We start from the raw sequence: 19021 nt of genomic DNA, 5'->3' as shown, positions 1-19021 counted from the left end.
AGAAAGAAATAAAATACACCAGAAGCAACATTATTCCTAAGTACAATTTCTAAAAATATCAATCTCGTCCCTTGTTTTTGTAAGTAAACAAGTCACATTATCTACTAAATAGGTCTTAAGTACCTACCAATGAACTGTAAATTCTCTCTGAAAACTTTTTTGTCTCATAAAACAAAGATTTGTCCCATATTTTGCCTCATAAAATGATGCCTTCTGATGCTAGAAAATGAAGGCCAGATAGAAACAAAAATAGAAAAGAATGGGTAACAGATATGAAAATAAAACCTAAAGAGAAGAAATAAGATGGAAAACTTAAAAGGCACAGAAGGAAATGAGAAAATGCCATGGTCCCACAAAATTTTAATTGAATACAATTCTAAAAGAATCACAGACTTTGAGAAGTGATATGGACCTCAACAGCTATCTACTTGAACTCACACACAAAAAGAATCTCAACTGTAATGTGCATTAGAAGTGTTCACCCAGCCTTCGGGCACTGCCTACAACTCAAATGTAAATCTCACTAGTACCCTGAAAGAAATAACTGCTTTAAAAATTAACATCTGACTTAACTTTGATCTGGTTGGTCTCAAAATTCAAATTTTTAATTGATTCATTTCTACCCACATAAAGCAGTCCTGATGCCATAAGGGCAAGAGTCCTAAAATGTCACCAGTTATACTTGCAAATAAACAACCTGGTAAGGATCAGGACTGTTGTGATTTTAATTAAAAATACTAAAGATGCTCATAAACCATAATGGAAAAAAAAGAAGAGGCTAGAGAGGGGATAAAAAAAGAGGAGGGGGAAGGGTAAATGGAAGAGGAATGGAAAGAGGGGAAGAAAAAGAGGGGAAAGTAGAGAAAGGACAGAGAGACAGAGAAAGGGACAGGCAACAGAAGAGGAAAAGGAATGGAAGAGGGAGGAGAAAGAGTGAGAAAGAAGGGAAAATGGGAGGGAAAAGGAGAAGGGTAAGAAGAGAAAGTAGGCAGCAGGAGAGGAAAAAGGAAAATGCCAGAGGGGACAGGAGGAAGAAGAGGGAGAGGGAAAAAACAAATTGAACAGTAGATAAGTAGGGTGTCGAATACACAGTTTGGTCTAGTGTAGTTTACTGCCCTCTGGCTGTTATGATAGGAGACAGTCTGGAGGAAAAAAAGGAAAGATGGTAGATATTGTCTAGGGGGCCTTTAAACCAGTCTAAGAAAACTGGAACAGGTAATGGAAATAAGGGAGGGGAGGGGAGAGGAGAAGTAACTGGATAAAATACTAGTAATACAACGTGTTTCAAAGAGAAGCTAATGCTTCTATTTGCATGAATTTTAACAGCTAAGTAAAAATGTATTTGATCTCAGGGGGGTTAGATTAATAGTAATAGCAATAATGATAGCTAGCATTTATATAGTTCTTAAAGATTTGCAGAGATTTATAAGTACTATTTCTTTTCATGGAAAATATAACAAAAATGGCAAATACTGGATGTTGGAGGGGATGTGGGAAAGCTGGGACTCTAATCCACTGTTGGTGGAGTTGTGAAAAGATCCAACCATTCTGGAGGGCAGTTTGGAACTATGCCCAAGCTATGGAACTGCACATACCCTTTGATCCAGCAATATCACTGCTAGGTTTATATCCCAAAGACATTCCCCAAAAGAGAAAAAGACCCATTTGTACAAAAATATTTATTGCACTTCTTTTTGTGGTGGCTAAGAATTAGAAATCAAAGGATTGCCCATCAGTTAGGGAATGGCTAAACAAGCTGTGGTATATGATAGTGATGGAATATTATTGTGCTATAAGAAATGACAAGCAGGATGATTTCAGAAAGGCCTGAAAAGACTTGTATGAACTGATGTATAGTGAAGAGAGCAGAACCAAGAAACATTGTGCACAGAGACGACAAAAATGTTTGATGAAGAACTGTGGAAGACTTAACTATTCTCAGCAATACAATGACCCAAGACAATCCCAAAGGACTATTGATGAAACACACTACCCACCTCCAAAGAAAGAACTGCTATTGATGGAACACAGACTGAAGCAGGCGATTTTTCACTTTATTTCATTTTTTTCTTTTATTCAAGTTTTCTTGTACAAAATATTGTAATGTTTTACACAATTACACATGTATAACCCATATATGATTGCTTGCTGCCTCAGGGAGAGTTAAGGGAGGGAGGGAGGGAAGGAAGGATAAAAATTGGAATCCAAAATTATAAGTAAAAATGTTTATTATCTTTTTTCATCCTAATCCGATTTTACAGATAGATGAGGAGACTGAGACCCAGAGAGGTTAAGTGGCTTGCCCAGGATTATATGCTAGTGTCTGGTTATAAATTGGTTCACTTGTAGAATGTGACCTAAAACACATTAGTAGCTTGAGGGAAAGATCTGAATTAATATCACTGAAGAAAAAAATCCTAACAACAGAAAACAAGAAATCTTGATTAAGCAGAAGACAATAAGCTAAATTAAAGTTCTTTGGAGAAAGACCTTTGGGTTCAAAACTCAGGTGTCCTCCACTGATCTTCATTCTCTCATGCCTATAACCAATCAGTTGCCACATCCTGCTCTTTCTCCTTGAATGACATCTATCCTATAAGCCCCTCTTCGTTGAAGATGCTATCATTCCACTAGTGCAGACCCTCTTCACCTCATGCTATAGCAATGTAGCCTGATAGTTGTCCTCTACTCCAGGCCTCTATTCAGCTATCAAAGTGATCACCTCCCTTACTCAATAACCTCCAGTGGCTCCCTATTACTTCTAGGATCAAATATAAATTCCTCTATCTGGCTTTTAAAGTCTTTCATGAACCAGTCACTTCTTCCTTTTACTTCCCACCAGGGACCCAGCTTCCCTGCTATTCCTCCCCCAAGAAATTTTATCTCCTCAGAATTTTCCCTGGTTGTCCCCTTACCTAGAACTCTGCCCCTCCCCATCTCTACCTCCAGATTTCCCTTGCTACTGTTCAAGAAAGCTTTTCAATCTCATTTCTGTCCCTTTAAGACTGGCTCCCCCATTCATCCTGTCTACAAATCTGCACCCTGATGTTGGCATGAGCAAGGGCTGTCTTTTGTCTTTCTTTGTACCCCCATTATTTAGCACAGTGCCTGGCACACAGTAAGTATTTAATAAATGTTCACTGAGTGATTGACATTGTGATTAAAGAAATCATAAATACTCATGAACTAAAGAAAAACTAAACATTTTCCATCAGACTAGTGGTAAATTAGAGGTTAATGGAAAAAGCAACTTAGGCCAACTGGAAGTGTATGTTAATTTTGTCAAATCAAGATACCAAAAGACCTGCTTATTTTTACCTCTGTGACAGGAACCAACACATTGAAGAGAAAGCATGATATTAAAAAGATCACTCTAATGAGTTATTTTCATTTTTTATAACACTTTAAAATAATACATTCAAAGACCCTCTGGAGTGAATTACTTAGGACCCCATTTTTTTTAATATTGTCCTATGTTAAACTGTAATTTAATGCCTATGAGAGGCTGACTCCAATTTTGTAAGAATATTTTTTTTTTAAGAACTGAACCCTGGGAATGATGACTTTCTATATAAATGCAGAACAGAACCTTTCTAAAGCTTATAGACTTTGAGAATTTCATTGGACATAACAGAGGGCAGACATGAATCTGGATTTCTGACTCCAAAACAGGCCATTTATCCACTATCGCACTCAGCCTCTCAAAGAGTAAGAGTTAAGAACGTATTACAATGTTCACATTTTCTGAACTGTCACTGTCCAAGCTGAAGTAAATTTGCTTCACTTTATCTGGCCATTCAGTCATAGCCACTAACACTTGAAGTATGAAATTTTCTTCATAAACAACTAACACACCTCTCAAATATGATCTAAGCAAGACCATCAGTGGCCTTTATAAAGTGTGGCACAAATTAATTTTCTAAATGCTACAGAATGATCATTAAAAAAAACCACTTACTGTGTAACTCATGATGTATCACATCCACTAAGTTTGGTTCATCTCCCCACCAGAATATCCACAACTCTTTGCAGTCTGGTTTGACGTCACGGCGCCAAACACACAGCAGATTGGCTTGCAGGCAGCGAATGAAACTTAACAGGATCGGATCATCCTGGGCAGGGGCTGAAATGATGGGACCACAGTCCCCATGCCCTCCAAAATTGTACCTACGCCATTTGATTCCTGTGAGCTCAGCCTATAAAAGGAAAGAAAAATTAATTATTTTCCAATTGCCTTTTTAAAAAATTATTCTCCTCTAATATGTCACCTTTTACTCAATAGGCTTAAATGTTATACCCCCAAAAAAGGAATACCCCAAAGCATCACAACACAGGGGAAGAGTATTCTATACAAACACACACAATACATTTATATGTATGTGTGTATGCATACCTATATAAATTTATAAATATATATCTTTTTTTTTTCAATTTAATAAAAGAGATGGGAAATGGTTTCTTCTACAAACAGATTTTAAAATGACACCTTTGAATCATCAGGTTATATTAAATGTCATGATTTCAAAGTAAATCCAGTTGTCTAAATAATCTCATACTTTTTATTTATTATATAATACAATTACTATATCCTAATAACAGGGAGCCTAAAAATTCCCTTAGTCAGTAAAAACAGATTTACTCACCAAGGGAAGAAATTTAGTAGCCAAGTTAGCAATAGCACTTAAGAATATACACTTCCTTATAAAACTGTAAGGATATTAGGGAAATTATTCTAAGTCAAACTAGGAGCAAACTGAATCCCAGTGAAATGTATCCACATATCTCCCATACCATAAGAAAAACAAAATGAAAGGCAAGCAACTAACAATTATTCCTCATCAGAGAAGGAAAAACTAGAAATTACAATTTTAAGCTTGACTTTTAAAAAGTATTTTATTTTCCAAGTTCCTTTTTTTGTTACATTTAATAACCAAAATGTGATTTTAGTTCAGGAAGTTGTTGATAAATTTGGTTAGAATTTTGGATTAGAACCATACATAGCCAAAGTGGAACTTTCAAAAAAATGAATGGGGGAAAAAGTGCTCCAGAAAAATGAATGGAAAGGACTAGATCAGAAATTCTAGAGGACAAGAGTAAGAACCACAACGTACTGAAACGGATGTAACAAAAGAGATTCACCTAAGTGAACATTAGCATTTTGAACCTTTAAAGGATCTTACAACCAAAATAATACCGAATATTAGTGCCAGAAACTCACCATATTCAAGATGTTAACAAATGAAATAAGATTCCACTGAACTGAATTTACTACCAGGTGGGTCAGTCTTAAGGAAAGTTGTTACTGAAAGAAGCAGAATGAACTATGAGAAGGATTCTACCTGTGAGGCACAGAAGACCCTGGCTCTGTCACTAATCACGAGAGCTGACAGTTATATCAGGCCTACTCTGTACAGCTCCATGTCCACATGCTTCACAAATTCTTCTGATCCTCACAATTATCCTGTGAGGTAAGACCTGTTACTATCCATATTTTGCAGTCGAGGAAACTGAGGCAAACAGAGGCTGCCCAACCTGCTCAGGGTCATACAACTAGTAAGTGTCTGGACTGAATTTGAACTCGGTTCCTCCAGCCAGGGTCAGTGTTCTATCCACTGTTCTTTCCACCACTTGAGTGGCCTAATTTGCTGTTTTGTCCTGAGGAAATTCACTGAACCATCCTGTGCCTCCTCTGTCCAGAGATGACTCCTCTGTAATGAGGGGCTACCACACACGCACAGACCACAGGTGATGCTTCTCTCCATTCCCCACGTGAAGATGCTGGGGAACACGCTTTCAGGAGTTATAGAAGGGCAATGCCTTGGGCCTTCTCCTCTGACCTTGATCCTTCGTCTCTTTATTTGTTCTTTAGATGAAAGGACCTTATGAGTTTTGACAGGTCAGGAGAGTGAAGTGAAGTAAAGTACTAAAGTACTATTAATATTACTATTATTATTATTATAACTATTATTGTGGCACATGTTGTTCAGTCATTTCAGTTGTATCCGACTCTTCGTCATGACCCCATTTGGGGTTTTCTTAGCAAAGATACTAGAGTGGTTTGCCATTCCCTTATCCAGGTGAGTTTACTGATAAGGAAATGGAGGCAAACAAGGTGACTTGCCAAGGGTCACATAGGCCAGTGAGTGTCTGAGGACGGACTTGAATTCCATCCACTTGGCCCTAGAGGTATAATATGAATCCAATCCAAATAGAGGATTAATTTAATTTACTCTCTTTTATTTAAAGCTAAATTCATCTTCAAATCTGAAATATTATAAATTATATTTAAATTTAGCAATGATCTTATTGTTTGCTATTTTTAAAAAATGTTTTGAAAATTTTGCAACTCTTCCTGAGTCACTAGATGAACCTAGTGCCTAAACAAATCATTAAACAGAAATATGGAGAAATAAAATAGATACATTTAGGTATTCATTCAATTCAACCAGAATTTACTCAACACCAAAGAACACGTCGAGCGTTATGCTAGGTACTGGGGATGCAACAGCAAAAACAAAACAGTCAAGTAGCTGGGGGGGGGGCGGCGTGGGGAGGACATGTCCTGAGAGAAGGAACAAAATAAATAATAAGTACTTTCCAGCAGAGGGAGAAGGAAAAGGCTCCTACAACTGGGGAAGGGAGGGAGATAAAAGGCCTCTTAATCACTTCTGAACCATGTTTAGAATGGAAGTTGTAGACTATTTGAGGGGAGAAATTCTACAAATAAATGGGTGACATGACAAGGAATAAAAATTCACCCAACAAATCAAGCAGCACTTATTAAGTGCCTACTATCAAGCTTTCTCCTCAGCTTGCCCTGCTCCAGCCCCACTTTCCCCACCCACCTACCCTCCCCAGCTTTTGCCTTCTCCTTCGGGGGCTTGTGGAGGCCTAGGAGGCCACCCACCCCAAACCCCTCAATTGACAGATGAAGAACCGAGGTGGAGGGAGGGAGGGGAGGTGACTTGGCCCAGGTCACAGGCTGTAAGAGACAGAGTGCGAAGCTTACTCTGAGAATACAAAAAAAGGCAAAAGACAGTCCCTGTAGCCTCTAGGGGCTTACCGTCTAATGAAGGAGATAACATGCAAGCAAATACATAAAAAGCAAGCTATAAACCACACCAATGGGTAATAACTAACAGAGGGACAGCGCTGGAGGAGTTGGAAACAGCTTCCTGGAGAAAGCGGGATTTTAGTTGGGACTCAAAGGAAACCAGGGAGAGGTCAGTAGTCAGAGAGGAGAGAAAACATTTCAGGTGTGATGGACAGCCAGAGAGAAGATCTGGAGCCAAGAGGTGGCAACTAGGTAGTGCAGTGGATAGATCTCTGGGGCCAAGAGTCTGGAATACCTGAGCTCAAATTTGACCTGAGCCAGTGTGATTCTGGGCAGGTCACTTGACCCTCTTTGCCTCAGTTTCCTCATCTGTGAAATGATCTGGAGAAGGAAATGGCAAACCACTCCAGAATCTTTGACAAGAAAATCCCAAATAGGGTGACAGAGTCAGACATGACGGAAGAACAAGAGACGGAGAGTCTTGTTCATATCAGAGGGTCAAGTGTCACTAGATCAAAACATGTTGGGGATATGAGGTGTAGGAAGACTGGAAAGGTAGGAATGGACTGGGTTATGAAGGGCTTTGAACACCAAAGGATTTTTAAATTATTATTATTATTATTATTGGCAATGAGGGTTAAGTGATTTGACCAGGGTCACACAGCTAGTAAGTGTCAAGTGCCTGAGGCTGGATTTGAAGTCAGGTCCTCCTGAATCCTGGACCGGTGCTTTATCCACTGCGCCACCGAGCTGCCCCAAAACAAAGGATTTTATATTTAATCATGGAGACATAGGGAGCCACTGGAGTTTATTGAGTGAAGCAGAGTTTGACTCAGTCAGATCCCTTTGGTGGCTAGAGACTTGGGGCAGACAGACCCGTGGGCAGCTACTGCAAAAGTCTAGGTGTGAGGAGGCCTGCACTAGAGCAGTAAAGTGTCAGAGGCAAGGAGGTGTATATGAGAGATAGTACAGAGATGAAATCAACAGGCCTTGGTAAAGCTTGGATATGGGGCATAGTGAAGAGTCCAGGATGACTCCTAGGCTTTCAGCTGAAGAGCCTGGGAGGATGGTAGAATCTGAGGATAAATAGAAGATATCTCCAACAACATAAATCTGATTTGGATTTATTTATATCAGTGTTTTAATGTCCTGTCTTCTGTAAAGAAGATGCTTCTAACTTAAAATCACCAAGCCAAAAGCTTTAAAGTACCTTTTCCATTAGTAGCAATTAATTTTCATTGACCCATGCATCTCTCATCCAGTTCCCTTGTGACCAATAGCATACAATCTGTCAAGAAGAATTCTCAGGGTTGGGGGCAGCTAGGTGGCACAGTGGATAAAGCACCAGCCCTGGATTCAGGAGGACCTGAGTTCAAATCCAGCCTCAGACACTTGACACTTACTAGCTGTGTGACCCTAGGCAAGTCACTTAGCCCTCACTGCCCAGCCCCCCCCCCCCAATTCTCAGGACTAAAGGTACAGTCTGTGGTTATGGAAGGAAGAAAGAAAAGCTAGCTAACAATTAAGAATAATGATAATAATAGCTACCATTTATATTAGCACTTTAACATTTGCAAAGCACTTCACAAATACTATCTCATTTTATACTCACGACAATACTGAGAGGTAGGTGCTCTTATTATCATCCTCATTCTACAGATGAATAAGCTGAAGCAGCTTGAGGTTAAATGACTCACCCAAAGTCTCAGAGCTAGGAGGTGTCTGAGAGCCTCTGCCAAGACACCAGTTACCTCTAGGTCTATAGAACACATGAAACTCCTAGTCTCAGACTTGCTGTGGCCTGGATGAATTCTAAAGTACTTTCCAGCTCTAAACCATTGATGTTGACTTTCTGACCCACAGACAGTTCTGTTCACTTCTCCAAGTCTCAGTTTCTCCACCTTTCACACAAAGGGTTAAAAAAACCTTTCAGGTCTCAACCATATGAAATGGTTCTGATCCTTTGAGCTTCACTTTATTGCTTTGCTCTTAGCAGCACAGGATCCTAGCCAACTTTCCAGCAACCAAGTTCTGGCAGGACAGACTACCTGTCATGCTGCTTTCATTCTCTTCTGCATAAGAACTCCACCAAGCCCATGCACTTCTCCTGGTGCACCTGCCAAACACAGATACAGGGCAATACACAAAGCCAAAATAAATCCAGACACCGGAGGCGCCCACTCAGTGTTCTGGCCACCTTCTTTTGGGGAGCTCTGAAATGAACTGATTCTTTAGTAAGGGAGAATGTCAATCTCCTTCCCCTGTGCATTTATTCATTCCCTGGGCATCTTTTACCAGAGGCTCCAAAAGTGCTTTGGTTTCAAATGGCCGGTTGAAGCTCCTAGTGCAGAGTTCTAAACACTGCTTGCTTCACCTCATAAGGCTGTGAGAGAGAGATAAAAATCCAGGAGTCTCAGGTCACTGGGGCTCTGATCCTGGGGTAGATGACATCGCAGCATGGTGTTCAAGCTGGAGAAGGCTGACCACTTAGAAGCAGATAAAAGGCCTCCTAAACCAAAATTCACGTTTTCAGCCTTATCTCACATTACTCCCCTTCACGTAATTTAATGTGTATAGCAGTTACCTCTATACAAGTCATATTCTACCAATTAAACTGTAAACTCTTTCCTTCATAGAGGCAACTGCTCTCTACAATCCCAGATGTCAGCATAGGCTTAAACATAATAGGTGCCCAATAAGCATTTGTTGTTTGCTGAGGTAGCCAGCTACGGGCAAATAAATCATAAGTCTGAAAAAGCCAAGTAGTGTTCAAAGCGTACTCCTGCTGTTCAATGTAACCTTAAATAAATATGATTAACAACTCAAAAAGAGATACATGTTTCATATCAAAAAGCAGACAGTATTTTAAAGAAGTGACTTATTTTTATAATTTTCCAGTTAAACAAAAAGCGGATAACGATTTGGTTACTGTATTCAACAAAATTAAGGTGTAAAAAAGGCTGTGAAGTCACTGGAAAGTGAATGATATAACAGACTGGGGAGGCAAAATGGGAGGGGGTAATTTTCATTTAACTTCTCTGGGGCTCAGGTTCCTTACCTGAAGTGGTTGACTTTAGATTTTCCCTAAAGTCCCTTCCAAAGCTAAATCCTATTAGAGCAACTTCTACAACCAATATTTCATTTGCTTTATTTCTGCCAAATGAATAGGAATGGATGGAACATATAGAAAGTATGGGCTAAGAAGAAAGAGTAACAGAGGCTAAAGACTTTTGTATCACCCAGAAGCTTAAAACCTTTATTTCACAAATACTTTATTCTAGAAAAGACTCAATGGCATTGAATAACACTAAAAAAATGAAATTGATTATAATAGAGAAGAAAAGCTTCATTATTGATGTGGCAAAGTCATTCTTGAATCAGTTATTTCACTATAGTCAAACCAATAACCTGTCATATAACTGAAAAAAAACCCTCAAACTTGAAGTATTTGACCAAATAATTAATAATGAAAAATGAGTAATGAACAGAAAAGATAAGAGGCACCAATGTTAATAATTTATTCATTAGTTTAACCAATGTAAATCAGCCACTATAACAAGAACCACCCAAAAAAAAATCTCCTGAAAAAAAAAACTTAGTCAACAAAAATCTTATGTATTTGCCATGTGGCAAGAGATAAGCAGCCAGAAACAACACCAGCTTAGAATAAACTTCTTTGCAAAATCTTCTCCCCAAAATCACAGGATCACAGAATTGGAGCTAGAAGGGACCTTGGTAGTTACCTAGCCATTCTCCTTCACTTTACAAGTGAGGACAGTAAGGTCCACTGAAGTAGCACAGCTTCCTCAACGGCATGAAAAAAAGCAATGATTGTAAGAAACTTTATTTTACAAAGTTCGAGAGGGTAAGTGGAGTAAAATATAGCTTTTAGAAAGTTTGACAAAAGAACCAACTAATAAGCAAAGTTAACCTGTGGGCATTTAAGAATAAAAATAGGAAGAAAGCAGACAAAAAATGGAAAAGATCTGCAAAATATCTTGACATATTTTCACCTTCAAGAACAATACAACTGCCACACTTAGACTCTAATACCACAGTCCCAGGTGGACTTACAGAGAAGGTAGAAATGGCACTAAAGTGAAAAAAGCTAGGAAAAGCAGCCAAATTGGCCCAAGCATACATAAAATGAAATCTGGGCTGGAAGCTGCAGAATTCTGAGAGTATAAAAGAATGAATTCAGAAGATTAACTGCAGAAGGAATAGATACTAAAGACATGGTGATAATCTCATGCCTTATTAATACTTAAAAAAGGGCAGCTGAAAACATCATATGTCTATCTTCCCAAGTATACACAGTCTTTGTGAGATTCATGAGGATATGCATTGAGAGCATACTCAATGGAGGCAGTAGGGACAGGTTTTTGCAAGAGATCTTTTACCATGGACTACATCCTTTATTTTCTAGCATTTGGTGGAATATATAGAAAATACAAGATCCTCCTGGGTTATAATTTGTCAATTTAAAAAAAAAACATTTGATTTGATAAAAACAAAACGCTATGTTAAAAGAATCCTTCCCACAAAATAACTCCTACCCATACATCAAAATCATTCAAATTTCCTTCAAAGATGTAACAGAAATAGCCTTGTTCAACAACCACTGTGACATTAAACATCAAGTAAGGCATAAAACCCAATGCTGTATGCTCACCAAAAGTATTCAAATATCACTGTAATGGAGGAGGTTTGTATAAAATCCAAATTTAAAAGGGATTCCCTGTGGATGTTCCTGTTTGCTGGTGACATGGTGCTATTTGCATCAAGTCTTCCAAGCACTACAAATCCTCCTGGAAGAGATTCGTAATGACTCAAAGGAGTCTGGCCTGACCATCCACGTAGAAAAAACAAAGCAGATGAAGAATGTCTGCCGCCCAAATTATAACATGTGGTTAAATGGACGGCCTACAGAGCTTGTCCATCAGTATGTATATCTCTGGGATACACAGTACAAGTGGATAATGAGTTAGTCCCTACTTAAACAAGAGGAAGAAAGCAAATTGGACACCTCTGAGAAACTGCCACGCTCCTTCTATGACCCCAAACTTCTTCCAGAAACAAAGGTCTATGTTTTGATACCAACATTCTACTGGTGTTCTTACATAGCCAAGACATGAAACAAAGCAATCTTCAAAGAACTGAAAATTAATATCACATAAAGAGCAACAAAGAGGTGTAGAGGCAGCAAAGTAGACAGGATCTGAGCCAGCTCCAAAGAGGAAATTTCAAAAAAGAGAAAGTGTAAAAAATATAATTGAGGAAATGTTTGATAAGAAGAGGCAATGGGCTACTCATGTAGCTAGAGCTACAAATGACAGGTAAAGAGCCTGAATGGTCCGGTCCCCTGGTATTCTTATGTTCTCCCCCGAAAATAAACCATGTGCCCAATATAGAGCTATTACAGTTAAAGCCACGGGACAAAAAGGACAGCATTTCCCCCCCAAAAAAAAAGATAAAATCTATGTAAATTAACTTTACAAAATGCTAATCTTTAAAGTCTCCATTTAGCCCCCCTCCCCATCTAAATTTGTGTTTGGGTCCCACATTGGGATCCCCTCCTGTTTTAGAGATTTTGTTAATATCCCTCACCCTCTGCCTGCCTCTGAAGGCACTAACTAATTCAGCCCAACCATGTAGGATGAGAGGTAAGGGGAGGAAGCATGCTGCCTGTGGTTAGGGATTCCAAAGGCTATAGAAAAAGTTGAGAACAACTTCCCTACATTTCATTGCAAAAGTCAGCAAATGTTGATTCGGCTTAGTCAGAAAAAGAAAAGACAAAAGCCAGAGTGAGTGGCGGCATCAGACCTGAAAGAAAAGAAGACTAAAAACCAGCTGGGGACAGTATTGATCACACCAAGGCTACCTAGGTTAGGCTCCAGGCTGGTCAGCATTAAATCACTCAAGGTCAAAGGAGACTTAGGCAGCTCTGCAACTTAGCACAGAGTTATCCAACCAGAAAGAAGTCAAAAGATGAGTGATGGAAATGTAGAGAGGGGGAGAGGGGAGCGACTGAAATTCCAAAATTTTTAAAAGGAGAAAAACTCAACAAAAACCCAGAGAACAAACAGATAAATCCAGAGAGGGGATTCTAAAATTAAAAGGAATAGGTACTAAATCCTAAAAAAGTATAAACATTACCTCTCCCCGCAAAAAAAGGAAAAGAGAACCAATGCTTGATTAAATACAGAATCCTTTGGAATTTCAAGAGAGGATGTGTGGAACAATAACAAGAAATTCCAGAATTCTTCAACAGAGAAATGAAATCCATAAGAGAAAAAAATTAATTAATGTCATTTAACATATCACAAAAATGGAGAGTTTTTTCAAAGAAGGAAAAAAGAGATCAATAGATTTAGAACACAAAAATTCTTAAGTGGAGGAAAATGGGGGGGGGGGGGGGTGGAAGCAAAAGGCTACAATGTTCAAAGAGCAAACAATCTATACATTAGCCAAAGTCATTAACCTTGAAGATAGGATGCAGACATCTTCAAAATCACAGATCTCTCAGAAAACATGACAAATCAAAATACCTGACCAATATATATTAATTAAAATTTTAAACAAACAACAAAACACAATACACATAATGTTTCCAAAAACATAAATGGGAAAGAACAATGTAGGACCACCCTAGTCTAGGGGTCATACATGGTGAGCATCACAATTCTGCCTCTTTATTATCTGGGTCCTTCCCTACCACCATGGGGCTGCCTAATAAGTTTATCAGGACCTGAGCCCAGGCTCCCCCCACCCATGATCAATCACTAATACCCCTCCAAACTCCTGCCTTTGTGGGGCTGATCTGGTCATTAGGCCTTGGGCATGCCTAATCCCTTCGACTCAAGATTGGGGAAAATGAGAACTGTCCGGACCCCATTTTGTCCCCTATAAGTATCGTCCCCATGGCTGTCTTTGGTACCACTCTCCACCTAAGGATAACATACCCCAGGGGCATCATCCCTTCTCTTGCCTAAACTGTTTCCCCTTGCATGTGTTCCTCTCTTCAACAGTTCCTACTTCTTCCTAAGTGCCTTCTGAGAATTCCCCTTGACATATCAAATCTCTGCAACTGTTGTTCTTTCCCCTCACCTCTCCCTCCCACCTCATCAGCAGATTTTTGTTTGGCTCCAAACAGTAAACCAGGAGCAGTGAGTAAAAGTTGCACTGAGGCAAATTTAGGCTTATTATCAGTGGTAATAATTATCAGTGATAATTAAACAGCAATTATCGATGGCCAAAGTCTGCCTCCAGAGGTAATGGATTTCCCAATGGAAATCATCAAGCAGAAACTGGATGACCACTTCATGAATGTTACACTGGGGATTATTTTCACAAATGGACTGGCCTAGATGGTCCCTGACACGGTCCCTGACACCTCCTGCCTGGATTATTGAAAGATTCTCCCAGCCTCAAAGTTCTCCATTTCACCTTTTATAACCGCCAAAATGACCTTCCTGAAACATACATTGGACCTTGACATGCATGTGAACTCCTCTGCTTGACCTAGAAAGTCCTTAACAATTGAGCTCTAGTTTGCCTTTCTAGAAGCTCCTGGGGCATCGTAAACACCCTTCAGGCATTCTAACGTTCAGGCCACCCTGGCCTCCGTGCTGATCCCTAGACAGGACCCTCCATGTCCTATTGCTGTGGGCACTCTCTTGCTCACCTCATCTCTGAAATCTCAGCTTCCCTTCAAACTCAGCCTAAGTGTCATCCCTGAGTGCTTCCTTCTTTCTCCAATTCACACGTTGTCTCTCCTCAATTGTAAGGTACCATGGCTTTAGCTGTTTGGCCAGGTCCCACAAGGAAAAATCTGACCCTATTCACGCCATTACCTAAGGGGAGGTATGTGTACATGCGCATCTTTTAGGCACACTACCATATCATTAGCCCGTCCTTATCAATAGTTTCCCAGAGAAATAGAGGTAGAGTGTGCAATCCAAGACAAATAAAATGAAATACCCAAATAAGGTGCTGCACTTAAGATGCATACAGTATGAGCTAGTCAAGCATGAGGAAGTCCCAAAACTTTTAACCAGTCAACCTGCACACATGCCCCTATACCTCTGATTTGAGCTTGCACAGACAAAGAAGGCTTTCTATATGTATAAATATCGGGGAAGGTTGGGGAGGAGCTAAACGGGAATTTACATAACATCTACCAGCCATCCCAGACATTGACCCCCCTGTAAATAAGTCTCCTTTAAATAAATTCAATCAGGGCAGCTAGGTGGCGCAGTGGATAGAGCACAGGCCCTGGATTCAGGAGAACCTGAGTTCAAATCCAGCCTCAGTCACTTAACACTTACTAGCTGTGTGACCTTGGGCAAGTCACTTAACCCCAATTGCCTCATGGAAGGAAGGAAGGAAGGAAGGAAGGAAGGAAGGAAGGAAGGAAGGAAGGAAGGAAGGAAGGAAGGAAGGAAGGAAGGAAGGAAGGAAGGAAGGAAGGAAGGAAGGAAGGAAGGAAGGAAGGAAGGAAGAAAGAAAGAAAGAAAGAAAGAAAGAAAGAAAGAAAGAAAGAAAGAAAGAAAGAAAGAAAGAAAGAAAAATAAATTCAATCTCTTTAACCCTGGAGCTGCCAATAACTTTCTTTGATATTGAGTTATCTCAGGGGAATAGGGGAGGTATACATCTGAGCCCCTTCCCACACCCAACATTAGTAAAATGTAAATTGCCAAAAGACAAGATCTTTCATTTGTGTCTATGTCTTCAATACAAAATGCTTTCTACAAAACAGGCAGCTAGGTGGTGCAGTAGATAGAGTGCTGGGCCTGAAGTCAAGAAGACTCCTCTTCCTGAGTTCAAATATTGCTTCAGACACTTCCTAGCTGAATGACCTTGGGCAAGTCACTTCACCCTCTTTGCTTCATTCATTCTTCTATGACTTTTCTTTTTAAGTGAGGCAATTGGGGTGAAGTGCCCAGGGTCACACAGCTAGTAAGTGTTAAGTGTCTGAGGCCGGATTTGATCTCAGGTCCTCCTGATTCCAGGGCCGGTGCTCTATCCACTGTGCCACCTAGCTGCCCCGCTTCATTCATTCTTTTTTTTGGGGGGGGGCGGTAATGGGGGTTAAGTGACTTGCCCAGGGTCACACCGCTAGTAAGTGTCAAGTGTCTGAGGCCGGATTTGAACTCAGGTACTCCTGACTCCAGGGCCAGTGCTCTATCCACTGCACCATCTAGCTGCCCCCCATTCATTCTTAAAGAGGACCCTGACATCAGGGCGATGTCATGACTTGCAGTGAATTGGATTTAAGAGAGGGAAGGCTGTGCAAAGTCACCAGTCTCACTCTCTCCTCCAGAGACATCTGGGTCCAGTGGGGCAAGATATATAGGATGAGTAGAGATAGCCCTAGATGTTTTCTGTTATTTTTCTTTTTCTTAAGGCAATTGGAGTTAATGTAATGACTGGAGTGACGCCATCTGCTGGGGAGTTACTGTAGGAAAGCTCCACCATGAGGAGAAGGCATCTGAGGGCAAGACATGCAGTCAGGTCCTTGGTGTCAGGAAGTGATGTTTGCTCATGGGTGCTGTCTATCAAACCTACCAGCCAATCAACTTGAGGAGCCTCCCATTTCTGGGAGGAGGATGCAAAGTAAGAAGCTGAGACTGACAGAGGGCTTTTTCTCTCTTTTGGTTGGAGACATCGGCTTGGTGGAGGACTTCAGGTGAGAGTTTAGGAAAGCGAGGATTTCCATGCTATAAGAAATCTGTTCCCAATCTTTCTTTTACTATCTTTTAATAAACCGTTAAAAAAAACCTAAATTCGTTTATCAGTGATTTTAGCCAGTTTCCCCCAAAAAACTGGGGGGACAGATTAGAACCCACATTTAGAATTTTAAATGACACATTAAGTAACCTGCCCAGGTTCACATATCTAGTAAGTGTCTGGGATGAGATTTGAACTCCGGTCCTTCCAACTTCAGGGCCATTGCTCTATCCACAGTGCCACCAGACACCAACTGAACACCAACAAAAACAAACAAACAAGCACTTGAAAGGAGTACAGGGAGAGGTCCCTGAAGCATGGCCGCTGCCTCAGCCACCTGGTTCCAGGCACAAGAAAGCCGGCCCAGGCGGGGGGCCTGGAAGACTTGAGGTTGCGGGGCCTAGGCCATGGACACCTTCTTCGGTTGTGAGCTGTCTGGGCAGGCTAGGTCCCACGCCTTCGAAGCAGAGGAGGACAATATGGAGCATGTGCTAGCACTGGCCGTGCTCGGCCTCACAGAAGATGCTAAGGAGCAGTGCAACACTGCGGAGGTGGTGGCCAGAAACAGTGATGATGAGGAGATTGCTGAGCCAGTGGCCAACCCAAAACTGTCCTGCCAGCCTGTGCTCAGGCTTGGGGACTTCCCGCTCCAGCCACCAGTGGCCGTCCAGCTCTGGCCCTGTGCACGTTACTGGGAGGCACCAGACTGTGTCTGTGGAGAACAGTGATCTCTCCCAAGAGGATGAGAGTGAAGACAGGGACCCAGAACTGCTGCCCATTCTGCCTACCAAGAAGCAGCAGGGGAGGCCATAACCAGCAAGGGATCACAGTTGTCTCTCCCTCCTACTCACATAGGCCTATTTCTCCTGGATGTTTCAAAAGTGGGTTTTTTAAACGGTTTTCTTAACTTCGCATCTGCAAGAGAATTGGGGCTGGACTAGGTCTTAGGGACAAAGAGGAAGAACCCTGGTGCTCTTTCCCCACCCCACCCCCCAGAAGAAGCCCCATTCTGAGGTCCCAATATCTAGGATGGGATATTGCCCCAGCACAAACCAGACTTCCTCCCCCACCCCCAGACCTCTTTGCCCTAGGCTTTTTTCACCCTCATATAGGGAGACGGGTGTGAGAGTGGGGCGGTGGGAATGGGCCAAGGGAGTGGAAGATTTTCCTTTTCTTGGCCCTTCCGAGTGGGGCAGATGGTAATGAAATGATCTTATTCAGAAACTGAATTAAGTATTTCTAGACATTTTTACATTTTTGGAAGAAACTGAAAATAGTGATTTTCCCCCTGAGAAAAAGAAAAAAAGAAAAGAAAGTATACTTTCTTCCTCAAATGTACCTGGCACCTTCACAAAAACTGGCCATGTGTCAGGGCATTAAAACCTCACAACCAAAATGCAGAAAAACAGAAGTATTAAATGCATCATTTTTAGACCATAATACAATAAAATTATATTTAATAAAGGGACCTGCACCATGATTAAAAGCTAATTGCAAACTGAATAATCTAATCCTAAAAAAAAAAGAGTGGATCAAAGAACAAATCATAGAAACAATCAATACTTTCATTAAAGAAAATAACAACAATGAGATAACATTCAAAATTTGCATGATGCAGCCAATGCAATTGTTAAGGGAAAATTTGTGTGTCTAAATGTACACATCAATAAAAGAAAGAGCAGGTTAATGGATTGGAAAACTAGAAAAAGAACAAATTTTAAATCCCCAACTAAACACCAAAATGGACATCCTGAAAATCAAAGGAGAGATTAATTAAACTGAAAGTATAAAAATAAAAAAACCAACTGGTAAACTAATAAATAAAACTAGGAACTGGTTTTATGGGAGGAAAAAAACAATAAAATAGATAAACCACTGGTTAATTTGTTTTTTTTTTTAATAGATAAAAACCAAATTAGTAATTCAAAAAAATGAAAAAGGCAAATTCACCACTAATGAAGATGAAATTAAAACAATTATTAGGAGTTATTCTGCTCAATTATATGTCAGTTAAACTGACAACCTAAGTGAACTGGATGAATATTTACAAAAATATAAACTGCCCAGATTAACAGAAGAGAAAATAGAATACTTCAATTCAATATTTCAATACGTCAAAAAGACAAAATTGAACAAGCCATCAGTGAGCTCCCTAAGAAAAAATCCCCAGGACCAGATGGATTCACAAGTGAATCCTACAGAAACATTTATGGAATAATCAATGCCAATACTATATAA

At 40.3% G+C, this 19021-nt stretch overlaps 1 protein-coding gene and 1 pseudogene across 4 annotated transcripts in view; one reads left to right on the top strand and one right to left on the bottom strand.

Annotated features, from left to right (window-relative positions):
- The window catches only part of MED13L (mediator complex subunit 13L), a 428665-nt gene that overhangs the window by 350178 nt on the left and 59466 nt on the right, over positions 1-19021 (bottom strand). For 3 of the 4 annotated variants that reach the window (XM_043988426.1, XM_043988440.1, XM_043988433.1), the window contains exon 2: positions 3959-4196. In XM_043988426.1, coding sequence (XP_043844361.1) covers positions 3959-4196 — 238 coding nt within the window. Of the gene's footprint in view, positions 1-3958; positions 4197-19021 lie in introns of those variants that run through there. The other variant, XM_043988450.1, reaches the window with a different exon arrangement.
- On the top strand, positions 17101-17596 carry LOC122743486 (annotated as a pseudogene).

Source organism: Dromiciops gliroides, chromosome 1, assembly GCF_019393635.1.
Source record: "Dromiciops gliroides isolate mDroGli1 chromosome 1, mDroGli1.pri, whole genome shotgun sequence".
NCBI lineage: Eukaryota > Metazoa > Chordata > Mammalia > Microbiotheria > Microbiotheriidae > Dromiciops > Dromiciops gliroides.
The sequence above is the reverse complement of the archived record's forward strand: the minus strand, read 5'-3'. Positions and strand labels throughout refer to the sequence as shown.